Raw genomic sequence first — 19,925 nt, forward strand, 5'->3', positions numbered from 1 at the left:
CAATGGACCGGGGACAGGTGAATATAGCCTATACTTACCCCTTCCTGGCGCGGTCTCTGAAGCCCCGTTCTCCCTTCAGCAGTCAAGTGGTACCGCTCATTAAACTCAAATATGCGATTATTCATGCGTTTAATGAGCGGTACCATGTGACCGCTGAAGGAAGGAAGACCGTGGAGAAGCGGGGGGGCTGCAGAGACGCGGCAGGAGGGGGTAAGTATGACCTGACACCCCCGCCGACCCCCTGGCATATATGACTCGAGAATAAGCCGAGAGGGGGACTTTCAGCCCAAAAAAAGGGGCTGAAAATCTTGGCTTATACTGTATTTTGAGTATTGTACAAAAATAATAAAACATATCATTTGTTTTTGTATCACCATATTCTAGAAATCACTAGTTAGTCCTCATGTAGCGTGTTTGATGGGAACATGTCTGTTTTTTGTAGTTTTCCTTGTTCCTATTTTTGGGACTTTAAATACCTCATTATTCCTTATTTCCTTAATAAGGGGGCCTTCACTACGAAACAGATTAATCTTAAAAGGGAACCTATCCTGTCCCCAAATGATATTGACCTGAAGGTATAGGGTTAATCTGCAGTTAAATAGGGGTGCAATGCTGCCCTACTAAAAGTGCGGCTACTGGGGGAAAATTAACTTTATTCTTCCCAGGAGCCGCAAGCGTTAAGTCATAGAGGCGTGCCTGGAATGGCTGCAGTCATCACTCGGTATACAGCAAACGTAGCTATAACCACGCCCCGGCACTTTGATTGACAGTCAGTTAATGTGCCGGGACGTGCTTAAAGCCATTGCTCACAGTATAGTGAGGGATGACAGTACTCGCTCCATGCACGACTATGACTAAAAGCCGGCGACTCCCGAGAGGAAAAAAGTTAATTTTCTCCCTGTAGCCCCATTTTCAGTACTGTGCCTGGACAACATTGGAACGCTATTAACCCCCATATCTGCAAGATAATAGTTTTTGGGGACAAGACAGGTTCAGTTTAATGGGACCAGGACAAAACTTGTACTCATTGCCGCTGGTCTACATGCATCAGCATCCAACACAGGGATGTCACGTTAGATCGGACCTCCAGGACTCCTCCCAACCATGATATTAAAGGTTGCAGCACATATCTTTTTAACACAGGCACACCGGCTCATCAGTACGAGCCTGTGCCTGCCATTGCTGCTCCTTCTGTCCCATTTCTTTCAAAAAGAGGCCATCAAAGATACAATTTTAGGAAACTTCAGCATCCGGACACGAGATGAGATTGCTGCTGCCCGCCAGATATTGCACATCTATCCTATTAAGTAGGATATAACGCATGCACGAGATCTGAGAAGTGCCAAGGACGCAACACTGACAGCGCCATTCACTCCCCGATATGGAAGTGACAGGCGGTGGATAACCCCTTTAAATTCCAGTGCAGATTTCTAGGACGGTAGTCTTCCAGTATACATAGATAGACACGCATACTTGTACTGTCCAATCACAAATCAATGAGAATCAAAATGTATCTTTTAAATAAATTAAAAAAAAAAAAAAAAAAAAAGTCACACGGACACGTTCCCTACTGATCCCAATACGCCACCATTTTTTAGGCTTGCGGTCTGTTCACCTTCAGAAATTAATAAAATTTCCATTTCCCAGATTCTCAACAAACAAATATTGTAACACATAATATAAAGTCAGAGGACTCGTACTAACTGGACATTTCCCCTTTATTTATTTATTTATTTTTTTTTTTTTGGGGGGGGGGGGATGGCTCACAAGGAATTAATTAACCAATTTATACCACGATATCCAACTATGAACTGTATCCAAGTAGTCCGTATTCAGACGGCCACAGATTTCCCCCTTAAACCAAGCAGCAGCACCGCTATTTTTCACTGCTGGGATGCTCATTGACAGAGGGAAGTTCATAGCTAGGAATGGCTGAAGATGTGCCAGCGGACCCAGAGGTGGATTCGCCCCATTGTCATTGAGGACTAAGTATTTTCATTAAAGATCATTTTCTAAAAGATAAATATTGTAATTATGGCCACTCCAAAAAAAAAAGCCCACAAAAGGTGAAGCACCCAGGACAACGTGCTGCTTTTCTCCTCAGCGTAGAGGAGCAGGTCCGTACATCACCGTCGATTTCCCCTCAATTGTTTCTTCACCCAGAGTGGACAAGCAGAACACAGAACCCAGAATCCATCATGCAGTCGCATCCACACCAGGGCTCGGCCTCCATTTCCCCAACCATCAGTCAGCGCCAGGTACCAAACCAATCTGCTCTGTGTTGATGCAACACGACATTCATTCTCTGCGGCTCCATGGGAGGTGGTTTCAGAGGAAATTCTTTGCCATTGCATTCAATGTCCTGACTTTGGTCACATCGGCAACCTTGATGGAATACTCCGAGGTAGAAAGTGCGGCTCCCATTGTCACGGAGTTGTTTCTGATACAAAAAGAGCACAAATTTCAGTATGAATCGGGTGAAAACGACAAGTGCGGCAAAAGCGAACACTCAACCCCAAACTCTACATAAATGAGATGTGACATCTGCAAAAATAACGTGTCGGGCGGCACGGCCATGTCCAGCATCTGCAAGATGCAAAAAAGCAATGTGGCGGTGGCACAGGTACATCCGGCATCTGAAGGACGTAATCGATAACAAGTTCAGTTTCCATCAGGATGTAAGATACACGACCATGAAAAATAGGTTGTTCCCTTGGCTATGGCCGCTGTACCTGTATAGTGGAAGTGCACCACCACTGTGTAACGCATGCTCCAGAGCTCCACTGCCTCCATACACTGCAGGTGACAATGCTGTTCCACCGCCGACATCAAAGATAACTACTGCAATCAGAGATAACTCTGATCGTAACAGATCTGAAAGCGGTCGAGGGGCGCCGATCAGGTGCCATGGCAGTCAGTAACCTATGATAGGCCCCCCATGTCAGGACTCCTATGAAGCACGGCCAGTGGCCGAGCATCATACACTAATCGCGCACTGCAGTGTATCGTACGGGTGATCAAATGATTTCAGGTTCAAATCCCCTAATGGCATTAACTAAATATGTAAAGGCCCCGTTACACAAAACGATGTCCCAGCGATCCCACCAACGATCCGACATGGATGGGATCACTGGGACATCGTTAGGCTGATCGCTGGTGAGCGGTCACATAGACAGCCCCTCCAGCGATCAGGACCAGCGAGCAAGCTGGTTTCTAATGTAAACATTGGGTATCCAGGAACCGCGGATCTTGGATACCCGCTGTTTACCTTGGAAACCGGCACACGCTGGTTTCCAAGGTAAACATCGGGTATCTAAGAGCCGCGCGGCTCCTGGATACCCGATGTTTACATTAGAAACCAGCGTCGCTGATCGCTGGTCTCTCGCTGCCACATGCAGCGATGCGTGCTGGCCAGCGGGAGACCAGCGATCAAAAAAATGGCCCAGGGCGATCGAGGACGATCAGCGATAACCGGCAGGGGGGCCGGTCGCTGATCCCCGTCACACACAGCAATCTCACTGTGGCGTCACAAAATCAGCGATCGCGCTGATGAAAAATATGAAAATTGAAATCACCCTCTTTTTCCTCACATGCAAATAGGAAAAAATAATAATAATAATAATAATAATAATAATTACATATCTGGTATCTGCATGTGTGTAATTGCACGTACTAATAAAATATCTACCGTAAATATTTACCCAATAAGATGAAAAAAAAAAAAAAAAAGCCTTTTTCATTTGCTGAACTTCCCCTCAAACATGCCTACAAAAAGCAGTCAGCAGATTGGATGTAACAAAAATTAGATTTAAGAAAATGGCTACACAAACCAATTTTTTTTTTTTTATTAACAAAGTTCTGAATTTATTTATTATATTTAAAGAGATAAAAAAAAACCAAAAAACAAAAACAAAACAAAAACAGCACAGTAAAACAAACACAAAAAAATATATCGACACAGCTGCAATAGCCTGGAGAGTCATGGTGACAGGTCATAGTAACCAAACAAATGCTGTACAAACAAAACAAAATTGTTTTTTTTTTTCCCCCTCCATCATTTCATCCAACTTGGGAATTTTTTTTTTTTCTTTTGCATTAAATACAGTAATAAAATTTATGGTGTCATTTAAAAATCAATCTTCTTGGGAAAAAAGAAAAAACAACAAGCCCTTATATGGCTGTGTTGATGGAAAAATAAAGTTCTAAAAAAAATAGTGCAAAAAGGAGAATTATTATCAGTCATACAAACAAATGTAAAAAAAATTTTTTTAAAAGAAACCTGTGGGTCACTACGCAATATTATTTGGTACTAATAAACAAAACAGAACATGGATATTGCTTTTCTTTGTGTCATGTGCTTTACCTGTATTTCATTAACGACTCCTTGGTAGAGCGCGCAGAACAGTGGAATTCTTCAACTCCGGCACCTTCTAGAATTCTGTGGAGGTTCCTCTCTGTGATGCCACCACCTAAAGGATCAAAAAAAAAAAAAAAAAAAAAAAAAATGATATGTAAATAAAGTGAAATATTTCCAACCCCCTAATCAAATTTTTTGCGACGTGGTACACTGCACATACTGGCCGTTGACCACCCCATTTAAAAGACCGCGATGCAATTTTAGCGCTAGCCTCGCTCGTACTGCGACTATTTTCATTACGCTTGTATGTTTTATGTGACACAGCGCTTAGACCATGATGGATGATTTGTCCAATTGTAATATAATGGAATCTCAAAGATTATAAAAGGTGCCTGTAATATACCACCTCAATGTGGCGCAATCTCTTCTACTTTCACGCAAGTATTTAGATTTTGGAAGACCCAGGGGTCACTTGGCACTTCAGTTCTTATTGTCAAGGACTAAGCGAAGCTTCCTTCCAATTGATCGTCAGCAATCTGTCAGCAAGTGTAGCGTTTCCCTGCAGCGCCTCCACAGGGTAAGTTAGGAATTGCACATTTTAAATGAAAAGGCTTATGTGTACAACATAGAGTACAGGAGAGGACAAGTCCTCCAGAGAAAGAGGCGCAATATGTATTCGCTCTCTACTCTGGCCAAGAGGGGAGGATCCTAATCTGGGGACCTCTGCATCTAATAACTTTCTCTCTAAGGGGAGAGTGTGAAGACCACCACAAACTAAAGCTTCCATGTGTAGAGTGCCGACAGCTCAGACATAGTAGCGGCAGATCTTTTCCTAGGGCATATTTAGGCGGCTTGTGGTTTACCTACCGGGCATCACAATGATCCTGCCTTTGGCCTGGAAGAGAAAAACATTATCACGTGACTGAGGATGTATAAGGCAGACGGCAGAATATGTTATGTACAGGATAAGTGCTCGGTGTTTCCGATGAATTAACGTTCACGCACGGCTACATAAATCCCCCCCGCTGTGTCTAGGTCCTTAGTCCTGTCTGAAAGTCTTCAAAATTATTTTAAAAAGGGGATGAAAACACCCCCACCTCAACAACTTTTCCCTATTAAAGGCAGATTTCAAAAAAAATAAAAATTGTGCTTTACTCACCCTATCCAGGTTCAACACAGAACCTGCAGCCAATCAGTGAGCTCAAATATTAGCTGCAGACAACAGATACAGGGAGCAGCAGCAGAGCAGATGATCTGGACCCAAGGAGGGTGAGTGAAGCACTTTCCCCCTAAAATATATAAAACAAACTGCAGCCTGTGGACAGGGTCGGATATCTCCACTGATCTCAGGAATGGGGCTCTGGAGTCTCCTTTTTGTACGAAGTGACGGGACTATTCGGCAGCACTGATGAGGTTATGTGGACAGGTGGGCAGTCAGCAGGTCTCATGCACCCGTACTATTCTGGTGCCTGCTGACGGCACACCGGTCCCGTCCGTGAAAAATCACCAGTGCCAACGGTGCGTGCGTCCTGGCAGAGACATGTCTACAAAAGGTCATCAGAAGCACCCACCTCCCCATGTGGAAGTGACCGGCGCCAGAGAAAGTCTTTAACTCTTTCCTGCTGAAGGGCCGACACATACATCATCTCCTAGTATGGGGGGGGGGGGGGGGACACAACAGGTTTATCTGAGCGATCAGGAGTGCGGCTCTGATTGACAACCATGGTTTTGCACTACAATTACTCCTGACTGTGCAATTAACCGTAATAAAACCCAATTAAAGAAGCGATTTATAGAAGAAAAATAAAGGGGGAACTCGAGGCCGCAAATAACTATTCTTAAGGGGTTCATATCATAACCTGCATTACATTAATACATAATAGGCACAATTCAGTCAGAATTATTTGCTTTTAACCTCATCTCTGGCTTCCGGTCACACCACTCGACTGAAACTGCCCTTACTAAGGTCACCAATGACCTCTTAACTGCCAAGAGCAAGCGACACTACTCTGTCCTCCTCCTCCTGGACCTGTCGGCTGCCTTTGACACAGTGGACCATTCCCTATTATTACAGACCCTCTCATCCCTCGGCATCACAGACTTGGCCCTATCCTGGATCTCATCATACCTAACAGACCGGACATTCAGCGCCTCCCACTCACACACCACCTCCTCACCTCACCCCCTATCTGTCGGAGTCCCACAAGGTTCAGTCCTAGGGCCCCTGCTCATCTCCATTTACACCTTCGGCCTCGGACAGCTCATAGAATCTCATGGCTTTCAGTATCATCTCTATGCTGATGACACACAGATCTAGATCTCTGGACCAGATATCACCTCCCTGCTAACCAGAATCCCTCAATGTCTGTCTGCTATTTCATCCTTCTCTGCTAGATTTCTGAAACTTAACATGGAAAAAACAGAATTCATCATCTTTCCCCCATCTCACGTGACCCCCCCAACGAACCTATCCATTAAAGTAAATGGTTGCCCACTCTCCCCAGTCCCACAAGCTCGCTGCCTCGGGGTAATCCTTGACGCTGATCTCTCCTTCAAACTACATATCCAAGCCCTTTCCGCTTCCTGCCGACTTCAACTCAAAAATATTTCACGAATCCGTTCATTCCTCAACCAAAAATCTGCAAAAACCCTAGTCCATGCCCTCATTATCTCTCGCCTTGACTACTGCAACCTCCTGCTCTGTGGCCTCCCCTCGAACACTCTCGCACCCCTCCAATCTACTCTAAACTCTGCTTCCCGACTAATCCACCTGTCCCCCCGCTATTCCCCAGCTTCTCCCCTCTGTCAATCCCTTCACTGGCTCCCCATTGCCCAGAGACTCCAGTACAAAACCCTAACCATGACATACAAAGCCATCCACAACCTGTCTCCTCCATACATCTGTGACCTCGTCTCCCGGTACTTTCCTGCACGCAACCTCCGATCCTCACAAGATCTCCTTCTCTACTCCCCTCTTATCTCCTCTTCCCACAATCGCATACAAGATTTCTCTCGCGCATCACCCCTACTCTGGAACTCTCTACCACAACATATCAGACTCTCACCTACCATCGAAACCTTCAAAAAGAGCCTGAAGACCCACCTCTTCCGTCAAGCCTATAACCTGCAGTAACCACCGATCGACCAAACCGCTGCACGACCAGCTCTACCCTCACCTACTGTATTATCACCTATCCCTTGTAGATTGTGAGCCCTCGCGGGCAGGGTCCTCTCTCCTCCTGTACCAGTTATGACTTGTATTGTTTAACATTATTGTACTTGTTTTTATTATGTATACCCCTCCTCACATGTAAAGCGCCATTAAATAAATGGCGCTATAACAATAATAATAATAATAATAATAATCTCTAGGATAGAAGTTGAAGGAAAAACATGGAGAGGAGTCAGAAGTGGCAGAAAACAATGGATATGATGATTAAAAAAAAAAAAAGTTAAAAAAAATCAGCTGCAGCTGGTACCCCATTATCTGCTCACTATAATACCCCTGAGTGGGATGGGCAGGTGATGGAGAGATCATGGCTATGCTCATTATTAGGACTGCTGTGAGAGTAATTACCTGTTCCACGAGCCTCTTTATTAAAGGCAGACCCTCCAGTGCGGAGCTGTCGCACCCGCTGGTCAGCACCCGCTCAAACCCAAGCGAAATCAGAGTCTCCATAGCCAGTAAGGGGTCATAGACCATGTCAAACGCTGCAATACAACAGCACATGGGACAGTAAAGGAGCGGAGATGGCAGATCCGTGCAGCACAGCATCATTGCTACCATCAGCCATCATAACCTCAGTTTCCACACGCAGCTTAGGCCATGTGCACACCACGACTTGTCCAGGTGGATTCAGCTCTGAAGACGCTCAGTACAAGTCAATGGGAAGATTCAAAAGTCATCTGGACGTCTTAGTGAGCGTTTTGCATGAAAAACCACAGCAGATTGAATGGAGTGCAAGAAAAACACCAATAAAAAAAAGAAAATGTCCCAAAAATGCTAAAAAAGCAAAAAAAATGCTGGCAAACAAAAAGTCAAAAAAGAGGTGGTCAAGGAACTACAAAAAGTAAAAAAAAATAAAAATAAAAACATGGTGGGGGGGGGGGGGGGGGGGAAACCACACAACAAGACACACTGGTGTTTCCAGAGTCGTCATCCACTTGAAAAACTCGGCGGGTTTGTCAGCCTGGAAAAGACGTTGTGTGCACATAGCCTTACACAGACCACAAGTTGTCATTCTTACCTCGATGGAAAGTGACAGGAAGAGGGCGAGAAATAGCTGGAAGATGAAAGGAACAGAGTTATTCACAGAAGCTCCGTTGTAAAGGACACCTGATGTTCCAAAAAGATTCATTAGTGGGTGAGGGGATGTTCAGAGTGTCCCATCAGTTTGGATGAACATTGTGATCCGGGTGACGGTATAGCAGGTCACATACTATATACCCATGAGTCCATGCACTGGTCTGCATGAGTCTCCCTTATTTTTTGCTCTCCTTCATGCTGTAAATGTAGTCTTATTCTAGGAGTGGTTATCAGAACTGAGAAAATATCCCAAAATTTGAATCGGATAAAGACTCAATTTTGTGCGAGTGTTTTATTCCGTGTGAATGGAATCTCTGCAGTGAAGGAGTAATAAAAAAAAACCCATTAATATTGTTAACGGGTTTGTCCACTTTGAGGGGTGGGCAATTATTTTGTTTTGTTTACTTAACTGCATGTGATTGGGGCCAAGAGTCCGTTTTACAATTCTATTTTATTGAAATGTTGCACCTTTTGCCTTCTATAGACGCTGTTTCACACTTTCTGTTGCTGGCTGCAGACTGATTTATCGGAGTCTCTGTTAGTCATAATTTTTCTGATGGGAGAGTTTTTAACCCTTATCTGTCTTTTTCTGAACTCTTCTTAGCCGATTTAGGACCACATCAAAGTGAAATGCTTTTCTGCATATTCAACTTTGATCTGGTCCGTGGTCATAAATTAGCTGAAAGGAGCTCCGAAAAAGACACAAAAGAGTTACAAACTGCTGCTGCCTGCAATGATGTAGGTTGTAGGTTCAATTCCGGAGGAGACCAGACATCAAGAAGAAAAAATGACTTTTTTTAATTATTCATTTACAAGTTCAGGGTGAAAAATATCAGAAGACACCAGATGAGATCCACCTCCTCAGCAAAAAACCGGATTACTTACCGGTAATACTCTTTTATAGAGCCGTGACAGCACCCACTGAGAGAGGGGATCCGCCCCTAGGAACAGGAAACCTACAGAGAGATAAATGGGGCGGTCCCCCCTCGCTCCCTCAGTCGGGATACAGAGAACAAGAGGAACCGCCATACATGTTTTAGTCAATCTTTTCCTTGGTAAGCGATTCTAATCTATAGTCACTATATGCTTACTACATCTATGTACATATTTATATACTATTAAAAATTCTCCACCACCAGAGAGCCTTGTGAATGCTATATATTACGGGAGGGAAGTGAGTGGGTGCTGTCATGGCTCTATAAAAGAGTATTACCGGTAAGTAATCTGTTTTTTTCTCTTCGCCACGACAGCACCCACTGAGAGATTTCCAGAGACAATCACCTGGGAGGACCCACCGTGTCAAGGACAGATCTACCAAATGCTAAATCCTCAGAAGAGGCTAAATCTAGTCTATAGTGACTATAAAAAGGTAGAAGGAGAAGACCAGGTTGCAGCCTTACATATTAGCTCAATCGGGATATTCGCCCTTTCGGCCCAGGAGGAGGATATGGCTCATGTAGAATGTGCCTTTATACCCTGTGGAGGGTCTTCTCCTTTTGCTGAATATGCCACCGAGATCGCGTCCCTGATCCATCGGGACAGCGTGCCTCTTGTAACTCCGCACCCTTTCTTGTTACCCTGGAAGGAGACAAAAAGAGCCCCGCTCTGCTTCCAGGGACTGGTGCTTTCTAAGTAGGCTAGGACTGCTCTCTTTACATCTAAGGCGTGGTATCTATCCTCCTCTGGTGTAACGGGGTTATCATAGGAGGGCAGGTAGATTTCTTGGGATCTGTGGAATTTAGTGGCTCTCTTAGGGAGATAGGACGGGTCCATCTTTAATACTAGCCTGTCCTGGCCTATTGACAGGAAGGGTGGATCTTTCGACAGGGCTTGGAGATCACTCACTCTCCTCGCTGACACTAGAGCTACTAGTAGTGCAGTTTTCAATGTAACGTATTTTATTGATACCGAGTGTATGGGCTCAAAAGGGGCCTGTGTGAAGGCATCTAAGACTAGACTAAGGTCCCATGATGGTAGTCGGGGAATGTGGACTGGGTTCGTTCGCTGACAAGCTGAAATAAATCTAGCCACCCATCTGTTACCTGCCACATTGTAGTTATATTAGGCCCCCAGGGCCGACACTTGGACCTTTAGAGTATTGACAGAAAGATTCAACTTCCGTCCCTTTTGTAGGAATTCTAAGATAGCCGGGATAGGTATTTCACTAGAACGATTTGCTGAATGGAAGGCTAAGAATTTCTGCCATACTCTAGTGCAGATCCTTGTTGTGGATTCCTTCCTACTCTGTAGGAGGGTGTCTATTAGACCTTCCGAGAATCCTCTTAGCCTTAATAACTCCCTTTCAAATTCCAAGCCGTGAGACTCAGCCCCTTGACCTGAGGGTGGTAACATGGTCCTTGTGACAGGAGGTCCCGATGTAGCGGGAGAATCCATGGGTCTGTGATTGACATGGCTCTCAGCCATGAAAACCATGGCCTCTTGGGCCAGAAGGGGGCTATTAAGATGACCCTTGCCCCTTCTTCCATTATTTTTCTGATGACCGTCGGCAGTAGTATCATTGGAGGGAAGGCGTAGGCCTGACGGAACTGCCAGGGTGATTGGAGGGCATCGATTAAGCATGTATAGCGAAGCGAACTTTCCTACTCGCCTGTTGGCTCTTGTGGCGAACAGGTCTATTTCTGGTCTGCCCCACCTGGCTGCTATCTCAAAGATGCGTTGGCGGAGCACCCATTCCCCCTGATGCAGGGTGTGGCGACTGAGAAAGTCCGCTCTGGAATTGTCTACCCCCCTGATATGGAGTGCCAACAAGGAGTGGAGGTGTACTTCGGCCATATTTAGAATTTTCTCTGCGATAGACATGAGCGGCCCTGATCACGTGCCTCCTTGCCGGTTTAGATACGCCACTGCAGTGTTGTCTGATTGAATTCTTGCATGGGTTCCTTGAAGCCGTGGGAGAAATTCAGATATGGCATAATATATGGCTCTTAGTTCATTCATATTGGATGAATCCTCTGCTTCAGCTTTGGACCACCGTCCCTGAATCATATCTTTATCTAGGTGGGCTCCCCACCCCAAGGGACTAGCGTCCGTAGTGACTATCTTTGAGGGAATAATCTGCCATGGAACCCCTCCCGAGAGATTAACCGGGTCTAGCCACCAACTGAGGGAGCAGGTCACCTCTGATAGGAACATTTTTCCTTCCAACTGCCCCTGTAATCTATCCCCCTCCTGCAAAACAGCCCACTGCAACTTCCTAGTATGGAATTGGGCCCACTGAACTGCTGGAATACATGATGTTAAGGATCCCAACAAGGACATGCCTTCCCTTAGTGACATTGTTGGTTTACTGCCTGCCCTCCGTACTTTATTAATTATGGCCAGTTTCTTTGTTTCTGGTAGGAGGCATTTTAGACTTACTGAGTCTAGATGAAGGCCCAAGAACGTCTGGCAGGTGACCGGTTGTAGCCTGGATTTCTCCCAGTTGACTAGCCAGCCAAGCGCATGCAAGGATGAGATAATATCAGCTAATCTCCATCTGCATTGAGAACCGGAATTCCCCACTATTAGTAGATCGTCCAGGTACGGAACTATTAGGGTATCCTTTAATCTTAAGTGTGACATCACCTCCAGCATTAATTTGGTAAATACTCGGGGTGCCATGGACAGCCCGAATGGCATTGCCGTAAACTGGAGATGTCGTATTCGACCTTCTAGCATGACTGCCACTCGGAGGAATCTTTGATGCCCCTTGAATATTGGAAGATGTTAGTAGGCATCTTTGAGGTCCAAGACTGCCATGAAGCACCTAGGAAACAAGAGTTTTATCGCAGATCGTATAGATTCCATCTTAAAGGATCGTTGCCTTAAAAAGGTATTAAGCTTCTTCAAATTGATTATGGTTCTAAATGATCCATCAGGCTTAGGGACAAAGAACAAGGGAGAGTAGAATCCTTTCCCTCTTTCCTCTGTTGGAACGTCCACAAGAACATGCTTGGCTAAGAGGCCTGTAATTTCTAATTCCAATGCTTCCTGCTGGACCGGGTATTTCGGAGAGGTCAATAGGAAGGAGTCCAGAGGCTATAGGACGAATTCTAATCTGAGGCCCTCTGTAACGATGTTAATAGCCCAGGGATTAGCCGTTATTACTTGCCATTGGTGGCTAAAATATAATAACCTGCCACCTACCGGTGGATTGGTATTACCGGAACTTGTCCCCTGATTTGAAGGGGCATTTCCCAAATAGGTTACCCTTTTGTCTGGTATCCTTGTTGCCCCAGCGGTATTGGGGTCTGTACTCCTTTTTTTTTGCCGAATGGGGTCTTCCTGAAGGCCCTCCTGTGGAAGGGAACATACGGGTTAGGGAATCCTTTTTTCCTTTTCTCCACTTTGGTCAGGATCTCATCTAGTACTGTACCAAACAGGTACTTACCCTGACAGGGCATAGCACAGAGCTTGGCTTTTGTCTGTGTATCACCTCTCCATCCCTTCAACCACAGGGCCCGCCAGGCTGCATTGGTCAAACCTGCTGATCTGGCAGCTAATCGGAGGGAGTCAGCTGAGGCGTCTGATAAAAAGGTTGCTGCACCTATTATAAGCGGAATCCAGGCACGAAGCTTATCTCTAGATGTTCCCGTTTTTATTTTCTCCTCCAGCTCGTCTAACCAAATAAACATTGATCTCCCCGTACATGTTGCCGATATTGCCGGCTTGAAGGCCCCTGTGCACACCTCCCAAGATCTCTTGAGGAGGGCATCTGCCTTGCGGTCTAGGGTGTCAGGATAGGGTAAGGAAGATCGGTGAGAAGTGGAGGCTACGGCCGCATCCACCTTGGGGACTTTTGTCCAAGAGGCCAATTCCTCATCATCAAATGGGTATCTCCGCTTGGAAGTTAACGGGAGATAGCATTTTTGCCCCTGCTTTTGCCACTCCTTCCCCACCAGCTCCTTTATCGCTGGGATCACTGGAAAAGCTCGAACCCTCCTCTGGGAGATTCCAGCAAACATTATTTCCTGAGGGGTTTTGGGGTCCTTAGTGTCCGGTAGCCCCATCGTATTACACACTGACTTCACAAGATTATTAATACTGTCAGTGGGGAAGCAAGACTGTTCCTCTTCTTCTGAGGATAAGTACTCCTGGGAAATCTCTGAATCGAGCTCCCCAGCCTCTGAAGGTGATCCCTCTGCTGGAGGATTGACCTCCGAAACTATCAGAGCCCCCCAAGGCTTGTAGTTCCTGCCTTATTATCAAATGCATATCTTCAGTTCTTCCTGAAGATTACTCCTGTAGGGTCTGTACAATACAGGTCTGACATAACCTCTTTGGATAGTTATCCAGAAGAGGTTGGGAACATAGGGCACACTGTGTTTGGACTTATCCGTCCTTTTTGCCTACGGGGTAATAATAATAATAATAATAATCTTTATACATAGAAAAAGATTGCGCCATCAGCTACATAAGCGTGACTAAAAAAAAAACACTCACCCGTGAATTTTGTCAGCATCCTACCGGCTGTGGGGTTGGAGGCTCCTGCTGAGGCGTGGAGTGGCTTGGCTTCTTCTCCTTCCGCTTTTTTTCCGTGGACTCGTTCTGCTTGGAGCGTCCACTGCTACTTCTTCTGGTGCTGCACGTCCTCCTGGTGCTGTCACTTCTTCTAGCGTTGCTATCTCTTCTTGTACTGCCATGCAGGGACTCGCCTGGCAATTCTCGTTGGAGCGAAATAGGGTCGTTTGCGGACGACATTGCCGCGCACCGGTGCTCCTCTGGCTGGTGCTTTTATGCAGCTTCCTGTTTCGCCCCTTCTCTCCTTTTTTTTTTTCCCTCTTCTCCCTGCCTGCGCAGCCTCTACCTGTGGGCGATACCGCGATGTTTGCTTCTCAACCGGAAGTTCAGAGGCATCCACTTCCGGGTCGCCTCGCCGCTGCATGGGAGCGCCGGCGTTATGTTCACCGGGCGCCTCTCGGCCATCGCTGCCCCCGCACCGCCGGATTTGCTCATACTGCTGACACCACCGGAGTCAGGTATGAAATTCTTCTCTCCTCGCGCTTCGGCGTCCCTGCGAGCTCGGCAGTCATCTGCGGTCCTGGCCTCGCAACCAAGGGGGGGGGGGGGGGGCGGGGGGGCACTACAATGGTAGCCCCGATGCCGTGCTGTCATATGAGCCCTGCTTGGCTCGTAATGCCACATCCCTGAGGGAGCTAGGTGTCGGCTCCTGCACCACCACCGTGAGCAAGGCACATTATTACCTGCTCCACGTGCATTACCAGCTGAGGGGGGAGCTGAATATCAATCTCCCCCGATGCTGCTTCCGGCTCTGGGGACCACACCATTTATCTCTCTGTAGGTTTCCTGTTCCTAGGGGCGGATCCCCTCTCTCAGTGGGTGCTGTCGTGGCGAAGAGAAAAACAAACCTAACCCCGGCCGCTATATTTGTCTCACCAAGTAAATCCATGCACAGTTCTGCATCGATTCTGCCGTCTTCTGTCAGGGCTCCGAAAACCAAGCCGTCAGCACCATGGAGTTTTGCTAGACGGATATCAGCTTTCATGACTTCCATCTCTCGGTCAGAGTAGAGGAAGTCTCCTCCTCGTGGCCGAATCATCACATACACAGGGATCTGCACGTACTGCTTCACCACCTGCAAGAGACCTGCAAAATGTACGAGATGATGACGGGGCGAATATTCTCTGCCATGCCGCTTCATCCCTTCCCCTGACCTATATTTCCCCAAATATCGATGGTGACAAGATAAGGCTGGTGAGCAGGTTATGGTCCTCATTTACCCAATAACATCTTTTATCTCCAGCCTCGATAATCAGTACAGCAGTGGCAATTAAAGCTACAACTGAGGGTAAGCAAGTTTCATTTCTTTGCTTTAGCAGTAATTACCAGACCTTAGAAAACCCCTTCAATTGTACATAGAACATTAGAAATCATTATCAGTGGAGGTCTAACTTCTGGGAACCCCCCATCTCCACTAATCCTGAAGGGGGCATAGCACTGGCTTAGTTTCACCTGCACAGCAGATGGGAAAACCCATCGTAGAGTCTCAGAGGTCGGACCAACACCAATCAAAAAATAAGGGCAAGACAGACCACCGCTAATCATGAAGTAATGGCAGATAGAACCACCAAACATAAAATAAGGGCAGGTCGGTCCACCACCAATGCAGGTCAGACCACCAAAAATAAAATAAGGGCAGGTCGGACCACCACCAATGCAGGTCAGACCACCAAACATAAAATAAGGACAGGTCGGACCACCACCAATGCAGGTCAGACCACCAAACATAGAATAAGGACAGGTCGGACCACCACCAATGCAGTTTGGACCATAAGGACAGATCAGACCACCAAAAAAAAAAAATAAAAAATAAATGTTATGGCACATCCGATCATCACTTTACAATGCTGGAATACCTTGTCATATATCGTTGCTGACCCTTTAGTAATACAATCTGTGGATGAGCGAAAGTGCTCTTTATTCAAGTTTGCATTGTGTATCGCGGGTGCTGGAGCGCCATGCCCAAGTTCCCACCCCATACGTTTCACGGCTGTTAAAACAGCCAAAAAGCATGCGGGGATTGTTCATGTATGGCAGACAATTCCCGCATGGTTTTTTTTTGGGGTGTCTATCACCAGAGAAACATATGGAGTGGGGGACGATCATCTCATGCGAGCGCCCGTGATACTCGGTGTGTATCTGAGCACCCGATGCAAAGTCGAGTAACAAGCACTTTTGCTCCTCACTAGATGTGATCCTACAAAAAAAAGTTGCATCAAGCTACGAGTTTTAACACTGTTCATTTTACAAAATCATGGTTTAGCGGGAAAGGGGGGTTTCAGTGTAAAAACCAGAACCAAACCGAACAAAAATGTTGGCGCAAAAGAAGCAGTAGGAAATCAACCGAGAGGTTGTGTAAAAGTCAAGCCCAAAGCATCTAAAGATGCAATGAATGGATCATTCTGTATCTCAGGGTGAAATTTGGAAGATCTTAAGACGATCTAGTCTAAGGCTATATTCACACTGAATTATTTTTTTTTTTAGTACCAACTCGCCAAACTCCTCTTGGAAAACTCTTCCAAAATTTTTTTTTTTTTAAGGTGAAATCCATGTTGCTGTTCATATAAGTTTTTGGGGGCTTTTTTCCCTGAAGAGGTTTTGACAAACATCTGATGGAAAAATTAAAGTGCAATGTCACTTCTTAGAAAGAGTACCAGAAGGAAACCAGTACAAGCTAGGCACAGTCCAATCAAAAGACTGCAAAGAAAAAAAAAACTGCTCCAGGAAAAGAAAAACTTCTCCAAAACCTCCCAAAAGTATGGGGGCAGTTTATTGAAGCAGTTTCTGCTGTTATGATTTTTTAACTCCTGAGAAATAAAAGAGTGAAGACAGCCGAGCTCTGCACTGTCTGAACAGCGCCCTGGATTAGTAAATCTCTCCCATTCTGCACCTCAGGGCTTAAAACATTTATTGTTTGTCTCACACCAATACTTTCAAAATTGGGTACAACACACCTATGGTCGGGGTGATTCCTCCTTCCAGTAAACTGGCACAGAGTTCTATACGTCCGGCACCTGATGAGAAAAAAAAAGCTTCTGTGTGCAAAGAAAATCCCCCTCTAATTAAAAAAAAAAAATGAATAAAATGTATGCACTCTCTTACCTCCCCTCTCAGCGTTCACTGCAGACTCGACGGAATCGACACAAACTTCCATAAGGAAACCCTGATCCGCCATCTCCCTGCGTAATAACAGGAGACAAACTGCATATATGACTCTGGGCGTCAAAGAAGCACAAGTAACACAAAGAGTTAAAAAAATAATAGCAGCTTAGCTGTGAAAAGAGAAACCGGAGACCATAGTGACGGGAACCGGGGAAGGAAAATATAAAGACAGCACCGACCCTCAGAGTAAGCGGGAAGGAATGCAAAATCCACCGATGCATCCTGGGTAATGCAATTACTGCAGGTCCTGCTGCCACAGCTGCACGAGGCATGACAGTGCCCGGAGGATATTATGTTTATTGGCTTTTAATAGAAACCTACAGCATGGAAGGGGAAAAAACTGCGACATTGTGACGGTGGGATCAGCCCCCCCGAGCCGCACGGCAGCCACGGCCGGGGTCAGCCCCCCCCCCCCCCCCCCCTCGAGCCGCACGGCAGCCACGGCCGGGATCAGCCCCCCCCCGAGCCGCACGGCAGCTACGGCCGGGATCAGCCCCCCCCCCCCCGAGCCGCACAGCGGGGATCAGCCCTCAAGCCACACACCACTGCCAGGATCAGCTCCCGCGCAGCCACGGCCAGGATCAGCCCCCGCGCAGCCACGTCACGATGAAACACCACGTTGCCACGGCCAGGATCAGCCCCCGAGCAGCCACGTCACGATGAAACACCACGTTGCCACGGCCAGCATCAGACCCTGTGCTGCCATGAACACCACAACCAAGATCAGACCCCACACCGCAACCGTCACCAGTGGGATCAGATCAGTCCCCCACACCAGGCTCAGCCTATCCCCCAGCAGCTGACATCCTGCTGTCACATCCTGGCTACAGCTCACGTGCTTACACCTATTCTTTGCCATCTAACTGTGCAGAGCAGCATCAGGTGACACATGGCAGGGACATACAGGGGGCAGTCACCCACACCCCGCATCCTCAGCCCGGGTCACACGCACTACATGTTTACCTCCCTGTGTCACCATCCCCCACTACGTCCCCGACCACAACACCCACTAGCCGCTGATTGGTTACCCCTCCATTCTCTCTTCCTTCCGGTTTAACGCCTCTCTCGCTCGGATTGGCTATCTAAATGCCAGTGTCGGTTCCGATTGGCTGTCTGCAGAAATCCCTTCGTCATTGGGTCGTCGTCTGACAGTGGCGCTCAGTGATTGGTCAGCATTCTCTATAGCGCGTTTCGCAGCTTTCCATTCCTTGCGGAGCCATTGAGGACTCGGATCTGTGACTATTCCGGAGTCATGGCGGGGGGCGCTACCGCTGTGCGCGGACGCTCACCACCTCTGTTTACTAAGTGGCTACGCTGAAGCGCGCCTGACGTTCCATTACGTACCCTCGTGACGTGACGCGTTACGTGATGACGTTGCTTCCAACATGGCGGCGCCCATGAGTGACACTTTGGTCCTCACCGGTTAGCAGCCATATCTGCAGAGGGGAATGTAAGTGTCGGCTGTCGTCTGTGAGGTTGGGGGTTGTGGAGAGCAGAGCGCGGTCCTGCATGTGATAGTGTCTGTCTCCCGGCGCTGCTACCTGTCTGGGATAACGGGCAGCCTGCGGTCTCCTCAGTATAGGACCGTCTGTGCTTCCCCGGCCGCGCACACAACGGAAATGTGCCGTCACCCACAGCTACCAATCAGAATAACGCTTTCATTTTCCAAACGGAGATGTAAAAATAAGAGCTGGAATCTGATTGGTTGCTTGATTACCATGTGTTACCCTGAAAACAACTTGATAATTCACTTTCACACATGTGACTGTGCAAAGTGTTTGGACCATCCTTCTCTGCTCCCCCCCATAGCCACAGCAGCCCCTCTGCTCCCCCCCATAGCCACAGCAGCCCCTCTGCTCCCCCCCATAGCCACAGCAGCCCCTCTGCTTCCCCCCATAGCCACAGCAGCCCCTCTGCTCCCCCCATAGCCACAGCAGACCCTCTGCTCCCCCCCCATAGCCACAGCAGACCCTCTGCCCCCCCCCATAGCCACAGCAGACCCTCTGCTCCCCCCCATAGCCACAGCAGACCCTCTGCTCCCCCCCCATAGCCACAGCAGACCCTCTGCTCCCCCCCCCCATAGCCACAGCAGACCCTCTGCTCCCCCCCATAGCCACAGCAGACCCTCTGCCCCCCCCATAGCCACAGCAGCCCCTCTGCTCCCCCCCATAGCCACAGCAGCCCCTCTGCTCCCCCCCACAGCCACAGCAGCCCCTCTGCTCCCCCCCACAGCCACAGCAGCCCCTCTGCTCCCCCCCATAGCCACAGCAGCCCCTCTGCTCCCCCCCATAGCCACAGCAGCCCCTCTGCTCCCCCCCATAGCCACAGCAGCCCCTCTGCTCCCCCCATAGCCACAGCAGACCCTCTGCTCCCCCCATAGCCACAGCAGACCCTCTGCTCCCCCCCCCATAGCCACAGCAGACCCTCTGCCCCCCCCATAGCCACAGCAGACCCTCTGCCCCCCCCATAGCCACAGCAGACCCTCTGCTCCCCCCCATAGCCACAGCAGACCCTCTGCTCCCCCCCCATAGCCACAGCAGACCCTCTGCTCCCCCCCCATAGCCACAGCAGACCCTCTGC

General features: G+C 47.7%; 2 protein-coding genes across 8 annotated transcripts in view; one reads left to right on the forward strand and one right to left on the reverse strand.

Moving 5' to 3' along the window:
• Nucleotides 1-1,700: 1,700 nt before the first annotated feature.
• Nucleotides 1,701-18,909, reverse strand: CUTC (cutC copper transporter). 7 transcript variants are annotated; one of them, XM_073552802.1, is made up of 9 exons: nucleotides 18,887-18,909; nucleotides 17,286-17,362; nucleotides 17,138-17,197; nucleotides 15,060-15,269; nucleotides 8,605-8,640; nucleotides 7,935-8,068; nucleotides 5,225-5,252; nucleotides 4,364-4,469; nucleotides 1,701-2,440 (listed from the first exon to the last, which is right to left on the reverse strand). In XM_073552802.1, exons 2-9 carry the CDS (start codon nucleotides 17,356-17,358, stop codon nucleotides 2,329-2,331), a joined length of 759 nt encoding a protein of 252 aa, XP_073408903.1. In that variant the 5' UTR covers nucleotides 17,359-17,362; nucleotides 18,887-18,909; the 3' UTR covers nucleotides 1,701-2,328. The 7 variants fall into 7 exon arrangements, with proteins under 7 accessions (XP_073408903.1, XP_073408902.1, XP_073408900.1 ...); XM_073552801.1 differs by lacking the exon at nucleotides 18,887-18,909 and adding an exon at nucleotides 18,690-18,747; XM_073552799.1 differs by lacking the exon at nucleotides 18,887-18,909 and adding an exon at nucleotides 18,374-18,627.
• Nucleotides 18,641-19,925, forward strand: part of COX15 (cytochrome c oxidase assembly homolog COX15) — a 31,149-nt gene continuing 29,864 nt past the window's right edge. Inside the window, exon 1 of the mRNA XM_073552796.1 lies at nucleotides 18,641-18,795. The gene's annotated coding sequence lies outside the window, so the exon portion shown is untranslated. The remainder of the gene's footprint in view (nucleotides 18,796-19,925) is intronic.

Source organism: Dendrobates tinctorius, unplaced genomic scaffold, assembly GCF_039654945.1.
Source record: "Dendrobates tinctorius isolate UK_male_01 unplaced genomic scaffold, ASM3965494v1 ptg000196l, whole genome shotgun sequence".
Classification (NCBI taxonomy): domain Eukaryota; kingdom Metazoa; phylum Chordata; class Amphibia; order Anura; family Dendrobatidae; genus Dendrobates; species Dendrobates tinctorius.

Bases quoted from the DNA above. Each gene is read 5' to 3' on its own strand.
- CUTC (XM_073552797.1), bottom strand. The intron at 4,470-5,224 runs GTAGGTAAACCA...TTGATCCTTTAG, and splicing joins CAGGATCATTGTGATGCCCG to GTGGTGGCATCACAGAGAGG. The intron at 2,441-4,363 runs GTAAAGCACATG...TTTTTGTATCAG, and splicing joins GAGTCGTTAATGAAATACAG to AAACAACTCCGTGACAATGG.